General features: G+C 37.3%; 2 protein-coding genes across 2 annotated transcripts in view; one reads left to right on the top strand and one right to left on the bottom strand.

The window, feature by feature from the left end:
* The window catches only part of LOC113235861 (metabotropic glutamate receptor 2-like), a 159170-nt gene that overhangs the window by 821 nt on the left and 143320 nt on the right, over nucleotides 1–15029 (bottom strand). Inside the window, exons 22-24 of the mRNA XM_026471784.1 lie at nucleotides 12044–12120; nucleotides 1696–1795; nucleotides 556–767 (exon numbers count right to left, since the gene is read on the bottom strand). Of these exons, the coding sequence (XP_026327569.1) occupies nucleotides 556–767; nucleotides 1696–1795; nucleotides 12044–12120 (389 nt within the window). The remainder of the gene's footprint in view (nucleotides 1–555; nucleotides 768–1695; nucleotides 1796–12043; nucleotides 12121–15029) is intronic.
* The window catches only part of LOC113235605 (transforming growth factor beta-1-induced transcript 1 protein), a 61619-nt gene continuing 58970 nt past the window's right edge, over nucleotides 12381–15029 (top strand). Inside the window, exon 1 of the mRNA XM_026471373.1 lies at nucleotides 12381–12482. Within this exon, the coding sequence (XP_026327158.1) occupies nucleotides 12480–12482 (3 nt within the window). The 5' untranslated portion in view covers nucleotides 12381–12479. The remainder of the gene's footprint in view (nucleotides 12483–15029) is intronic.

The following is a 15029-nucleotide window of genomic DNA, read 5'->3' as shown; positions in this document are numbered from 1 at the left end:
GTACGCCGTAGAACTAATCTACGTGGAGGTTTGGTTAGTATTATAAGCGTGTAACGCAATAGAGGTACCTATTGCATTGTACTGAAGAAATGCGATCTGCAAGGGAAGGACCTTGCAGATCGCATTTCTTCAGTACAATGCAATAAAAAGCACCCCTGTGCTGGAAGGGAGGGGTGCTGGTGAAATTAGTGACTTATCAACTTTTGTCTCAGGGTGACGGGCGCAGTAGCAGTGCCCCTAAGATATTTGCGTTTTAAAGCTCTGAGTGGCACTGGAACTGTTATGGACAGGCGTGCCGCTTACTATCAGAGCCACGACTTGTTCGTCCCGTCACTTGGTATTATAAAGAAACCTTCGATAATTCACTCCACGAAAAAATGTGAATACCACATAATACGTCGATGTTCTGTGTTTAAAACTTAAACTTAATTAAAACCAAAACAGGACATAAATATCACAAAAAAGCGCCATTTTGAAAAATGTTTCAAAATGGCGCTGTTGCCCTTTCTACAGAACACCGGCCGGTATAGTGCTTTTTTTTTTCTGATACAGCACCTGCCAATTATCTCCCAAGGCTTCCCGACAGTGCTGTTGGCATACAGCGAGCTCGTCAACATATGCTGCACGAATTTAGTCCTGTATTGGAACAAATTGTCTGCAGTTTTTTCCGGAATGTTGAACGTGAGCCGGAGTCTCTCAGAGTCCTTAGTCTTTGACTTGGGTTTTGTTGTCTTGGGGACTTTTTTCTGGATAGTTTCTTCTAAGATCTGGAATTTGTTTTCGGACTTGTTTAGTTGCCTAGTTTAGGTTGCTGAGCAGATGAAGCGCTTCTTACTGTTGTAAGTGAGAAAATATAGTCTTTTTTTCAGACAACTGAAACATGAGAGATTATGTCGTGGATTTTGCTTCACAGGCACAATATCAATTTCCAAAGTCCAATTAGAGCTATCTCAATTTTACAGAAGCTGACTATTCTTGCATTGTTAACCTATTTCATTCTAAGTATCATCATTATGGTAATAGAGTTTTCTTGTTCATCAGTTCGCTACTGCAACTAAAAATTTACGTTTAATAATTAGGTACACATTAATATACGGTTTGATTAAGCCATAACTGAGTGTCCGTTTGAATTTTTAGGATGTTTTTTGTGAAACTAGCACGTGCTATCGCACACAACTAATGAATAATACAGTTTCCTATCTGGTTAGATATAATAAGGTCAGTATTTGAATTAACGTTTTACGAGATAAAAGAATTCTGAATAATAATTACATTCGCCTGTCAACGTAAAACTCGAATGATTTTGGACTTTAGAAGATACTGTATTAAGTAAAAGTTCTATCAAGAGTTAGGCTTTAATTTTAACGTAACGTGATGAGTATGATCACCCTAAATCACAGGGTTCCCAAAGTTTTTGCTCACCGTCCACTTACGTTACGTTACACTTAGGCAAGAAAAATAAATTTCAACGTCCACCACAATTATTTAATAAATATTTGTAGTGTAATTTATATACATAATTCAGTTATTTTTCTTCAAATGCTGTGGACAGCATAAACGCCTCCCAATTGCTTTCGAGGCCCTTGCCGTCCCCCTAAGACTCTTCAGCGCCCACTTGCAGGGCGGTATGGACCACATTGGCAGACTATGCCCTAAACGATAAATTAGACGGTATTGTAAAGCTAATAAACTTACCCGCAGCAGCTGCGGCGTGCTGGGTTGACGTGGACTGCTTTGACTGTTGACGTACAGCAGCTGAGCATTTTTTGGACCCGAATAGCGTTCGGTTTTCGCACTGCTTTGAACAAGGAAAGTTAAGATATTATACTTATAGCATGATTACGAAAAGTCGTTAGGATAACGGAATGATTTATTTTTAATAATATCAAGTGACGGGACGAACAAGTCGTGCGCCTGATGGAAAGCTACAGTTACAGTGCCATTTAGAGTATTAAATCGCAAAAATCTGAAGGGCACTGCCACTGTCACCCTGAGACATAATTAATTAATAATAACTGTAATTTCACCAGCACCCTTACCCTTCAAAACCGGAACACAGCAATGCTGACTACTGCTTGGAGGCAGAAATACGTAAGGTGGCCATACTGCCCTGGAAAATCTTTCACAAGGAGCTCTACTGCTACTAGGATTATGAATATCCGGACAATATTTTATATTAAAATTTAGATGTCGTGTGTACTCCACACACAAAGGCAATTTGGACGTTTTAAAAACTACCAGATTATCAGTGGTGAATGTTCATGATGTCACCATACCTCTGGGCATAATAGATCATACAGAGAGGGTGTGACCCTCCCTCGGTACTGTCTAGACGGTGACATAAAATTCTATTAGTCTCCGCTGGGCGACAAAAGCTGACGTCACTGTATGAATAACATGGGGCCAAAAGTTTGTAGGGATATTTTGCTATGTGATAATATAAAAGATTAAGGCTGCTAACTGATTGAGTGCATGTTTGTAGTTAATCAACTTCATGCAGTCGAGGTCTCGGAAAACGACTTCATGCATTAACTGCACGCAGTCGAAACCGACTTCATGCAGCCGAGATCGAGTGCACGTGAAGTGGTTATCAACTTCACGCCTTAACTGCAAACATGCAGTCAATCTGTTAGCAACCTAAGATATTTTGGACGACAGCTTCTTTGAAAGCATGTCAGTGTTATAAAAAAGCGAGATCAAGAGACGTTTCTTAACATTTCGATTATGTAAAACGCTAAGATTTAAGTTACAATAACCGCAGGTATAACTTTACATCTATATCGAAGGCCAATCCTGTATTACCAGAGGTATCATGATGTGATAAGGATATTCAGAAAACATATGTTGTTTCTTGGTCAGATTCATCCACGAATTTACCTAATGTTTTGATTTCAATTGCTATATAACATACGTGTATGCCACATATTTATGAAGGCAACCGAAGAGATTTAAATTATATTAAAACTCGTCCATCTTTTGTAAATAGGATAATACCGTCGCTTTAAGCACAAAAGGTGGGTAACTTACAATTTTTTTTATGATACCTAGTGACAGTGACAGGACAAACAAGTCATACAGCCGGTGATACGAGACATGCCTATTCATAACAGTTGTAGTGCCACTCAGCTTTAAATAGCACAGATTTAAGGGCACTGCCACTGCTGCTGGGCCACTGATGGGCATCATCAAGAAAGCAGTAATGCTCACATTACTGTTTGGCGGCAGAAATAAGTAAGGTGGCAGTAAGTACTTCCCTGGAAGAATTCTTTCACAAGCTCTACTGCTGCTACTACTACACTACTCTACTTTGTGACGTAAAAAATATCCAGTTCGATTCAGAATTTAATGTTCTGAATTGTGATGTAACTGACAATTTTCGTTAAATTTTAAGTTATGCCCCTTCATGTCGAAAGGGGCGATGTATACGTTAACTCGCATTATGGGCTTTAGATGGAGCCGACCTTGCCTTCATCTGAAGGTCTGATGTCATTCAGCTTTGTCTGTTTGAATTGAGCAATGAGTTTTATTGCACTTTTTTAGCTGTATTAGATACCATAATTAGTCCGAAACTGGTAAATAACTATTACGCATGAACTAACATTACAGTGGGTAAAACTCAGCATGAGGGATTGCATTCTCCTATAAAGAAAAGATTCACCCTTGCTCAGCAGATTGACATGGACTTGGATAATGTACCTACACACGTCAAACCACCGCATTTGTAGAAAATCTAGACTGAATCGTACATCAAATATATTTGAGGATATAAAACGGAAGAATTCCCGTCAAGGTACTTTGGTGTAAGCACACATATTTGAACTGAAGTGGAATTCTGTGCATCTAGACTTATTCCCTGAACGCTATAACTTGGGCCTTTTCAAAGGGCGAGAGTGAATAGGGATTATTTAGGCGTGCATGCTACATCGTCGATCTCATCGTCACTTTCCATCGGGTGAGGTGGAGGTTAAATGCGCACTTATATTTCTCTGAATGTTCTCAATATGTTAAATGGTTATCATTTAAAGGGTTAGAATTGACGTCAGTAACATGTAGTGAACAGAACCACAAACAGCAAATCGATCCCCTGTTAACCTTGAGCGAGGAAGCGAACCGGAAAGGGAAGATGTATTAGTGAGACAAGAACAGGGGATGGTACCGGCTGGTACATTCTACCAGGGTTGCAGTATTGCCTTTGTTTCATTCGTATGTGTTCAACACATCTTATAATCAATAATTTTGAACAATTCGTTCGAACAATAATTTTGAGTGGTAAAGTCAAGAGCACGTCATGCTTGACACTTTGTACTTTGGACCGTTCTTATCGTAAGCGGCATAGAGTTGGATTTAAATCTTAAGTCTCAAGCTTGTTGTGCTCTTGACCTTGTACAAGTCATAAAAAATGCCATTTTTTTTTATGAATTTGCCGTAATATTTTATTAAAAAATATATGACAGTACTTGACGTACATCTTTGGGCCCAAGTTGTACGGAAGAAAAAAAAATTAATACTTAAATTCGTTAATATTTGAAGGTCACATTTGGCATAGTTGAATTTGTAGCTGAATACCCTACTTTCGGTACTCTGGTACTATACAGGAGCATCTGTTTAACTGCGACCGCCGTGCGCCGAACCGTTTGCAAGGTGACAACTATTTATGAACAAGAACTCTCATTTCAATAAAAATAGTCGATATTGTTCAACACGATTTCATTGACAGCCCTGCTAAAATTGAATAGAAAACACTAGAAGCAATTCAAAGTTAAAATTGGAATTTGAGTCAGATTATTCGAATGACATCATCAATACTTTTAGCACTGAAAGAGGAAAAGTAAAGTACACAAACGATAACGCTCAATTTACAATAATTGTGTTATTATAACGATGGCTTCAAATTGAGCCACTTAATTCGGTAGTAAGATGACGGCATGCGTTCTAAAGCATTTTACTGTAAGCATGTTTTGCGTTAAGGTAACGGATAAAAAATATCTGTGTGAAAACATTTCGACTCGTGAACGTAGTCAAAACGTACGCTGTCATTCGGATTTTTTTTTCGGGTAGCAATAAATACAGTGGGAAGTGTCAATAGTTCGCCATTTTCGCTTTGTAAATAACTTTCCCAATAACAACAGAGTCACCTACATCCAAAGTAGCTAGTCAAATAACCCCGTGTTTTGTCTTTGTCCATAGGATGGTGCAACCGATCATCGTCGTTTGAGTGAATCTTGATAAATATACCGTATATCTTTCAACCCGGACACTGGCAGAATTGTCCTCAGTGGGACAGAAGCCAAATACCCAAAAAAAAAAAGAGAGTCACCTACCAATCAACGACACAATCATTTCGACGTTGGTGCACTGATGATCCCAATCACCTTCACCTGCACCGTCACAGATAACAGAGCCTGTTCATGTATCGTATGGTTTGGTATCGTAATGGTTACAAAGATATTTCTTTGGACTCTGACTAATTAAAAGATGATAAAGAGTAAAATGTGTACTATCGAGAATAATTACTGTTATATATGCATGCATCTTGTATATACATTGAAAATAGTCCACAAGGGTCTCCAAGTCCAAGTTCAGATGACACACATAAATAGGTAATAAGTAATTGTTAACGGTAGGCACGTCTACCTCGTTATTCGTTTATGAGATTGCTCATACCATTGTCTCATTGCAACTGTCTATTACTTTGTTTTGGATGAACTTTGTTTGAACAGGGCAAGTGTGGAAATACAATCAGTAACAATTGTTGACACTTACTGATAGCGTAAGAGCTTCAGCTGAAGACGCGACTTCTACGCCTATTAATCGTCCTTATTGGCGAGAACGAAGAGTGTACGCGCGATTACATCGTTACACTTGCGATTTATAAGCGATTGCATCGATGCAAACGCGCGACTGCATCGATACAGCCTCTGATGTTGAATAATTATGTACGAAAAATCTGTATAGGTTTATGCACATTACTTTGTTTTGGTAATTGTAAATTTAAAAGTGAAATTAAATAAATACATTAAATAAATAAATCGGTTCATTAATTTAAAACGCGCATCGCGTTTGTATCGTTTTTGCATCGCGTTTGTATCGTGTTTGCATCGCGTTTGCATCGCCACTACATCGCGTTTGCATCGCTGCTAAAAGTCGCCGCGTGTAATCGCTCTACATTTCGGGCCGATTATCTTCCAAAGCACGTACTTCTGGTGGATGTCTTTAGGGCACAGACCATGCCCTGAAGCCTTAAGCCTTGAACTGCTAAATATCAGAAAAAGAAAAATGACCACCGGGTCAAAAGTTTTAATTACAAACTTGTTTTAATGATGAAAACCCGTGAATCTTGAAAATTTACAATCCATTTTGACGTAACGAGATTTTGTTATTGTTTCCGACACGCAGGTTTTTGTCGATGCATTTCTACGTGAACTCGAATGTCCTCTGAGAAAATGTATCGGAAGTGACCACACTTATCGACACGAAACCGCATTAAGCCGGTCAGGTTTAGGAGCAGTAGAGCTCATTGTGAAAGCGTTCGTTCAGGGAACCACCACCTTTGTCATCTTTACTTATTTCAGCCGCCAAGCAGTAATGCCAGCGTAACTGTGTTCCGGTTTTGAAGGGTAAGGACTTGTCAACTTAAGTGTCTAGGTGACAGGCATCTTTACGATTAAAAGCTCTGAGTGGCACTGCAACTGTTGATGAACAGGCGTGTAGCTTACCATCAGGCGGACGACTCGTTCGTCCTGTCACTTGATATTACAAAAAAAAGAAACAAAAAGAAAACGCTTTACGTTCATGTAATAAGAGCGAAAGAGACAGGCGATCGCTGATGAAACGAAATGCATAACATAAAGCTAAAAATTTTTATGAGTAGAAGTGTGTTGATTCCCTTATGGGACTTGGGGATACATCATGTCTGCGATGAAGTTTGGACATTCTTCAACACATCAAGCTCACACTTTTGTTCGAACATCGCCTCCAGAGCAGCGGTATAAGATCCTTCAATGTGTAGTTTGATATGCTGCCACCCGTTAAAGTTCCTTCACGAAGATGTCTTTTCTCATTCATGATCATCGTTGGCAAGTGAAAATTTATAACATGCTAATAGGTAAGAAAACATTATTTCCAAATAAAAATCCGCAAACATCGTGCTTCTAAACGAGGTATTCTTCATCTAAAAGATCACTAGTCATTTCAGCTACATTATTATCGAAAAAAAATTTTTAAACAGGATTATAAAATTTACAATTCGAAGTATTTATAAAAATAAAAAACATTTCCACACAATAAGCTGATAAATTGATTGATAGTATTGATAAGCCGTTGGTTGTTTAGGAAATAGCAACTACTTTAACTAGGCTCTTTGTAGAATTCGACGACGAACGGTAACCATAAATAGCGTCACGAATTGAAATTACAATTTCGAACCCGAAATTCTGAATCGAAATACTTAAACCTTTTTAAATCAATATAAAATAGTTCCGGTCATATTGAAAGGGTGTGATGATGAGTACGATATTATTTAATGCAGTGTCAGAGTTGTTAATAAATAGCCCATATGATTTCGTTATTTTAACATCTTATTTGCGCTGTTTAAATATCTATCTATCTCTTCTCCACCATTCGAAACTGTTGATGACAAAGATACCACTCCATAGCCGTTCGCCACATAAATTTGGAAGAGTCACGGTTCGTGTGAATCTTTGGAATATCCACAGCATGGGGGTGAAAACCCAGTCTACGTCTAACCCCCGAAGATGAAAAGGGGAAGGCGGAATCAAATCGAGCAAATTCATCGTACTCTCCGCGATATGTAGCGGGCAACTTTATAGCGGTAGTCAAGGTTTTGCAGCTTCCCCTCTACTAAATCTGAGTCACATAGCCTCTTGGCATGCTTTTCAACTAAACCCAAGGTGGCCAGTTGGTATTTAGCATAACCATCTCATAGGTAGCAGCAGTTGAGTGTGCGCTGTTACTTTACGATTAGGTTTTTCTAATCATAGGTCTCCACTCCATCTTTCTCAAGAAGCGCTTTGCTTCCTCCTTATTGACACGTATCTGTTTTGTTTCACAACTTAGGGCTATTCAAACCACGTGTGAAATAGCCATTTTTAGACAAATACCATCATCGGTCACATCATGGTTTAACGTGCTTTTATTTATTATTAAATACTAAACTCCCAGGAACTTGTTCATACAAGTTATTCTTATAAAGAGTGGAATATTGTATCGTTGCATTGGTTTTTCGAACAGCCAAGTAATATTTTGTTCTCGTATAGTATAGTCAATAGTTTCAGTGGGCTAAGTTTCACGATACGCAACTAAAAATGTTTGTGCTTATCTATGGAATTTGACACAAACATGGATTAAGATAAATATTGTATTTATGATTAAAATTATGTACGTTTTAATAGATGATTTCACATTTTTCAAGAAAATTTTTTTTTCAAGAAAATTTCACATTTTATGTAATACACTGTAATTGTACTAGATAAAGAGATTGTGGGTTTGAAAATGAGTTGAACGATGCAGTGTATAATAATTGAATATCAGTCTGAATTTGAGTAAGAAATAGCCATCGAGTATATAACCAGAAATAGAGACGAAATGTCATTTAAGCTGTGTGAAAACTATTCTGCTATATCATTACGGCGACAACTGCGTTCCGATTGGCCAGCCCGAATTCGAGACAATTGACGGGTGTCGTCCATTGTTTCACTTCAAATCGACCAGTTTAACTTGAGTTTTGCTATAATGGACGTAAATTAAAAAAATACATATTATATATTTAATTACCGATGAAATGTGATTCCGTCTGTTTTGTAATTACATGTTTTGCTGTTTTTCCTACACCACCAAATGGAACAGCCCCCTTTGTTAGAGATATTATATAAATACAGAATATTTTTGGAATATAAGGAGACGTAAACACAGGTCAGTTTTTGGCGCTGTACTATATCAGCTTACGATATTTAAAAGTGACATAAGGCCCATTTGCCCGACGAGTTGCGAAGGATGGATGACCCTTATTTCGTGTCTATTTCTGGTTATATACTCGATGGAAATAGCAAATCCTGTACACTTTGGAAGTGAATTTCAGAATACAGAGAAGGAATTCCAAAATGTATAGGATTTGGTTTTCAGGCTAGACGGTCTCAGGGACCCAGAGAACGCTGCTGAGTACTGACGGGCCGTAGGCAGCTCAGGACCGTATGTGGCGGTGTTCTATTAGGAAGTCTTAAGTTCAGTAATCCACTTTATCTAGATGATGATAAATTTTTAATAAAAATTTAAACAATTACTAAATAAAGTCATTGAACTCTGCACCGGCCCCGGATATCAATCAGAGGACCAAATATAGCGGAATTCAATTAATAGTAATCTTCCGTATTAGGATGTTCTGATATCGTGTGGGTGTGGGCACTGCCACCACTTTAACTTTCGGGGTTAGGCTAGTCGTCAGAAATACCAAGCTGTATAGAGGCATTTAATACATCACGAACTCAGATCCTTAGACCACCGACATCATTATCGAGGTCGTGTAGGTATATCGTTATTGCCCAATCTCTGAAACTCAGTCTAAAATGGGATCGTAAATCTTTTGTCTAAAATGGAATTAGGAGTAGTAGAGCTCCTTGTGACAGAGTTCATCCAGGGAAGTACTGTCACCTTACCTATTTCTGCCGCCAAGCAGTAATGCGAGCATTAGGTACTGTGTTCCGATTTTGTAGGGTGAAATTACAGGCACATGGGACTTGTCAACTTATGTCTCAGGGTGACGGACGCAGTGGCAGTGCCCCTAAGATCTTTGCGATTTAAAGCTCTGAGTGGCGCTGCAACTGTTATAGATAGGCGTGTCGGTTCTTACCGGGCGCACGACTTGTTCGTTCCGTCACTTGGTATTATAAAATAAAAAAAGATTTAATATTGCAACGTAAACACTTATGTACTCTTTATCACGAATTGGACTCGAGCCTCTTTCTGTATCTATTCTGCAACCTGGAGAACTGTAGAGACAGTTATAGGAAAAACACAGGCAAAATTAACGCAGAGAATAATGCAGTGGGCAGTAACAGTAGCAGGAGATAATTCACGTGGTCACAACCTTAGTGCCGAAGGAACATAGAAGAAGTAGAAGACAGACAATGTAATGTAATTTGAAGAATTATTATAAGCTAGACTTATGTACCGGGAAAGGTCGACAATTTCTGTCACATTTTGTGTTATCTTTTGCACCCTGAAGAAGCAGGAAGTGCCATAGAATAAATTGATGTAGTGAAGAGAGCAGAAAGTTGAAAGTATTCCACAGGTGCTTGAATGCTCGTACTGGAAAAGCTACATGTTGATGATCCTCAGATTTGAAGGAAGTTTTTTTTTGGAAGTTTTAGATTCGTCACGAAACATAGTATAATGAAGTTGTATGTTCATAGTTTTTAGTAAGTGAACCCTCGTTCATCTGTTTTCATGTTCTATTATATTTGTAGCGGTAGCATTGAAAACACTTAATTCATTTACGATTTATTAATGTTTTCGACGATAATAATTTGCTTTTATTCTTTTAATTTATAATCAAGTTTAGTACTGGGTAACGGTTCTAACTACAATTGAATAAGTTGTGTAACAGTGTTTTTAAAAGATACAAGGAATTTATTTTCGTTTAAGATCTTTTCACATATCACATACATGTCTCTAATGTGTCTCTTTGGCTCCCTCCACATGTATCAGTCTTTGAATGCCTGTTTTTACTTGGAACTATTGACTTGGTATTTTTGAGGTCATCTGTGATCTGATTGAGTGATGTACACCTAGAAACTTTTATCCATGTACCATCTCATTCGTTCAGTAAACCTGTGTCGTTATTGTACTAACCTCCATCCATCCTTGCTTTGTGCATTGCTACTTCAATGTCCCTACATCATCTTTTACACCACGACGCTCTTTTATTACACAATCCCTCAGCCAGTCTGTGAGACTTGCACTGCGCAACGCTCAATTTCTATTTCTTCTTCTATCACACCTAACGTGACCATTATGTTGTTTCCTCAGAGCGGAACGTCTAAATTTGTTATAGTTTTACAAATACAAACATATGTTTATGATAATTACGAAATATTTCATGATTAATTTTTTTTTTTTAAAAGAACTAATAATGTTTAATGATCGAAAAATTAAAAACAAAAACAACTAATCTTGTGTAGTTTGGTGGGCTGGCTTTATATATTTATTTTTCGCTTTCGCGCCACTTTTTTAAGTATTTTGGGAACAGCGGGACACGAAGCTTAAAAGAGGGACTATTCCTCTCAATGTGGGACGTATGGTCACTATAACCATACCTTTGACTATCGTACATCATCTATCACAGCAGAAATGTAAGATTGCGAAAGAGCAAAAATGGCAATCGACACTCAGCATCCTGTGCACGATCACGTCGCAGTGCAACAGTGACTGAGGATCCGGAAAAGTTTTGTCAAACGTTTCGATCCTCTGAGCATTGAACGTACTCAGGCGAGATGCTTGTCCCGTATTCTGAAAGTCTTCGATTTTTTTGTCCCGTACAATGAAATGATCCTTGAAACTGAGTCGATGATGAATCTAAAAAACATTTTTATCAATTTTTTATGGACAACTCACAGTTGACCAAAAAATTGACTACGGCAAAAACGTTTCACAAGAAAAGGCTTAATGGTTCTTAAGACAGTTTCCTTGTATCTTTTATGGTTTCGATTTCCCTATACTGTCCCATTTAAAAAAGAAACCATTTGTATACTATTATATTCACTATATGTTTGCATAGTGAAATAAAAAGGCCTATAATTGTTTCGAAACTCTGCTTACCCCCAGGTGCGTCCCAAAAAACCCTGCATCTTTCCATGGTCTTATCAAGAATATTCATTTCAAGAACAGAATTTTGAAAGTCTGTTTCCTTGGCCACAGTATGGCCGCGTCTCTCCTCCTGACGCGTGACGGCACATATTTCAGTTAGCCTGAATATAGTTTATAGTTTGGAAAACGAGTTGCCCTACGCAAAACGTTTCAAACAACTTACCCAACATCGCCGCCGCAAAGCTTTCGCAGCAGTTTTGTCACTTCATACTCAGCAGCAGGGGCGGCTGCTGTTGACGACTGCAACAAAATATGTACATAACGAAATGACCTGACACTTTATTGGCTTGAAGATAAAGAACATTGCATTGCGCGGACAAAATTTCTGACCTGTAGTGACTCCCTAAAGTGGTAGCTGCATAAAAAAACAAATGAGCATCATTATGAGTTTTGAACTTTTCAACGCAATATATTTTAAATGCCTGCCTAAAGTATTACAATAAACTGATACGGTGACGTCACGCGTTATTCCATGCGGCCGCCGGCTTCGGCGGAACCAGTGTGTGGACGATATTTAGTCATCGGCGCGATCTCTGCCGGCACGTACATACGTGTGTTATTGTTTTTCTTCGACATTTCGTCCAAATCACGATACAATAATGGTAAGTGCTTTGCGATCTCGTATTATTTCATAAGGAAGTACATTACTTTAAATGTATTTTAGCGTGGAATATTTACCGGAGGTTTATTTTAAATCACAAAATCATGCCTACGACTATATTTTGTAATAAATTTATTTTATAAGAAATAGTTACAACGATTTTACGGTTTTAGAGCCAAAAGTGTTTCAAGGTTTATTGTTTGAGTGAAATTTTGTTAAACTTTGTAGATATTGAGCTTAATAAATTGCAAACGAATCTTAGATAATATTTCTTTTAAATGAGTTTTTGGAGTTCCGCGCAGTTTTATGGGGTCGTAATTTTGAGTTGTTTGTGAACGTTAAATATGTTGTTTTTTTTTACATTTTTGTTATTTTGAGAATGTTCCTATTATAATTTAAATACCGCAGTAGAGAGAGCCAAGAAACGGAATAGTAGAGAAGCGAAAAGTCATATTTGAAAAATGAGAGCCTGTTTAGAAAATACCGGGCACATGTTGCGTAGCAAAAAAATAAATAAAAACCAATCAATTGTATTTCTGACATATTTGCAAAAATCGCAATGAATAAAAGGCTTTTAGTAATAAAAACCATCTATTAAAAAAACAGCCAGGAAACGAATGATGAAGGTGAAATGTGAAAGTATTTGAGATATGCTGCTTGAAAAGAATGAAAGGAATCAGTTGGACAAAAAGAAAAAGACTTCATAGACTATTTAACCAAATGCTAAAAAAGGTTTAATTATAATAACAATGCTCACATAAACCACTGGCCACATATTCGACCCCTACGTAAAGTATCGTATGTCCAAATTGCCAAGTTTACAGGGGAGCGTTTTAAAGTTCTGAGTTCACTGAAATGAACATAACACATGACTTAGCATTTCTCTGTTTTATTCGGTAAAGCTCGTTACTCACATAGAGTATTATAAAATCCTAGATATCGGTTAGATGAACAACCACAATTTAATTTATAATTTTATATTAACGCAGATGTGGGTCAACAAGCGGGTCGGGTGACAGAATTCAAAACTTTAAAACGCTCCCCTGTAAACTTGGCAATTTCGACATACTATACTCTACGTAGGAGAAAATTGCCAAGCTCTATCTGATCTTTCAAACAAACCGAAGTATAGGGCTCTTTGCACATCCCATTTTGTAACTATAGTTCGGAATTGGGGAGTTTGCATTAACATTAGACATAACTGGTCGATGACTTTACCATTTCAGTCAACCGAGACCATGGATCGATTTGTCTTATTGTTAAATTGTTATACTTATAATTTTTAAGTTTTCATTGAATGTCACGATGTTTTACTATCATGATATTACTTCACTAGTTTGTTATCATTATTAATACAACGATTTAACACTAAAAAAAAAAATCCTTCGATACGGCAGGATTCGAACCATCGTTTTCCAGTAAAAATATTGTTTTAATGATTTTTTTTTTCATATTGTTTTGTGGTGGGAGCGGTGTGGGATAGTGAACATTTGGTTTTACAGAAGAAATATGATAGTAGAATTGGACATAGTTATGCAAACAAGAACCAACCCACACCTCGAGTGAACGTGTTCTTTACCCGCTCACCAGATCCTGGCAATATACCAATCCAAAACGGAGAAAATAAAAGTCCTTCAGAGTACTAACCCTAAATAAGAACTTTTTAATAGCTAAAAAGAACCATGCTGCTTAACTTCATAATGTAATTTTTTAAATATGCTAAATAGATCCATGTCACATGTACGGAAGTACTGTAGACCTATTGCGTTTTCATTACGAAAACTAGACAATGGTTCTCGTTAACAAAATAAAAAGATACTTACATAATATTTTCTATTTATTACTGTATAATAGTTTCTCTATATCATTCTCAATGCTACACTTAACTCCCGTTGTTTGTCTCAAATAACTTACCTATTTATTTTTTCACACTGTTTTTACAAAAATCTAATTATCTCGAAAGTGACATTATGTGGGTTGGTTCTAGTTTGCATAACTATGTCCAATTAACAGTGGAAATCACACTGAGCTGTATAGCGGTAGTGACTGATGGATATTATTTATACAAATTACTTAAATAGTATAATAATGCTTCTTCTGTTAGCAAATTGAACTTATGTATGTATTGCGTGGATACAGTTCCCATTACGACAACCTTATAGTGATTAAAATGCGACAAGAAATATGGTTGTGTTTTATATGGTGAATAAATAAAAATACCGACCTCAAAAATTCGTGGGATTACATCTATTTGCGAAGTTTTATTGAAATCGGTTACCGGAAAGTGCGCGAAACCGGATTCATCCCCTAGTTCGCCACCCTTAGAGGTGGAATATTTTCTTCAAATTTAAATGGGACCAATACTGACGTACCCTCTTTCCAACAATAAATTATCATCAAAATCGGTTCTCAATTGTCGGAGTTATCGCGTAACATACACACTACAAAAAATACACTCGAATTGAGAACCTCTTCTTTTTATTTCAAGGTGGTTAAAAATGTAGTATACGTATATGATTATCACTAATATCAGGTTTCTTACCACGGT

This window comes from Hyposmocoma kahamanoa, unplaced genomic scaffold (assembly GCF_003589595.1).
Source record: "Hyposmocoma kahamanoa isolate Upper Pololo Valley unplaced genomic scaffold, ASM358959v1 88, whole genome shotgun sequence".
In the NCBI taxonomy this organism is placed as follows: domain Eukaryota; kingdom Metazoa; phylum Arthropoda; class Insecta; order Lepidoptera; family Cosmopterigidae; genus Hyposmocoma; species Hyposmocoma kahamanoa.
This window is presented reverse-complemented; position numbering and strand designations above follow the sequence as displayed.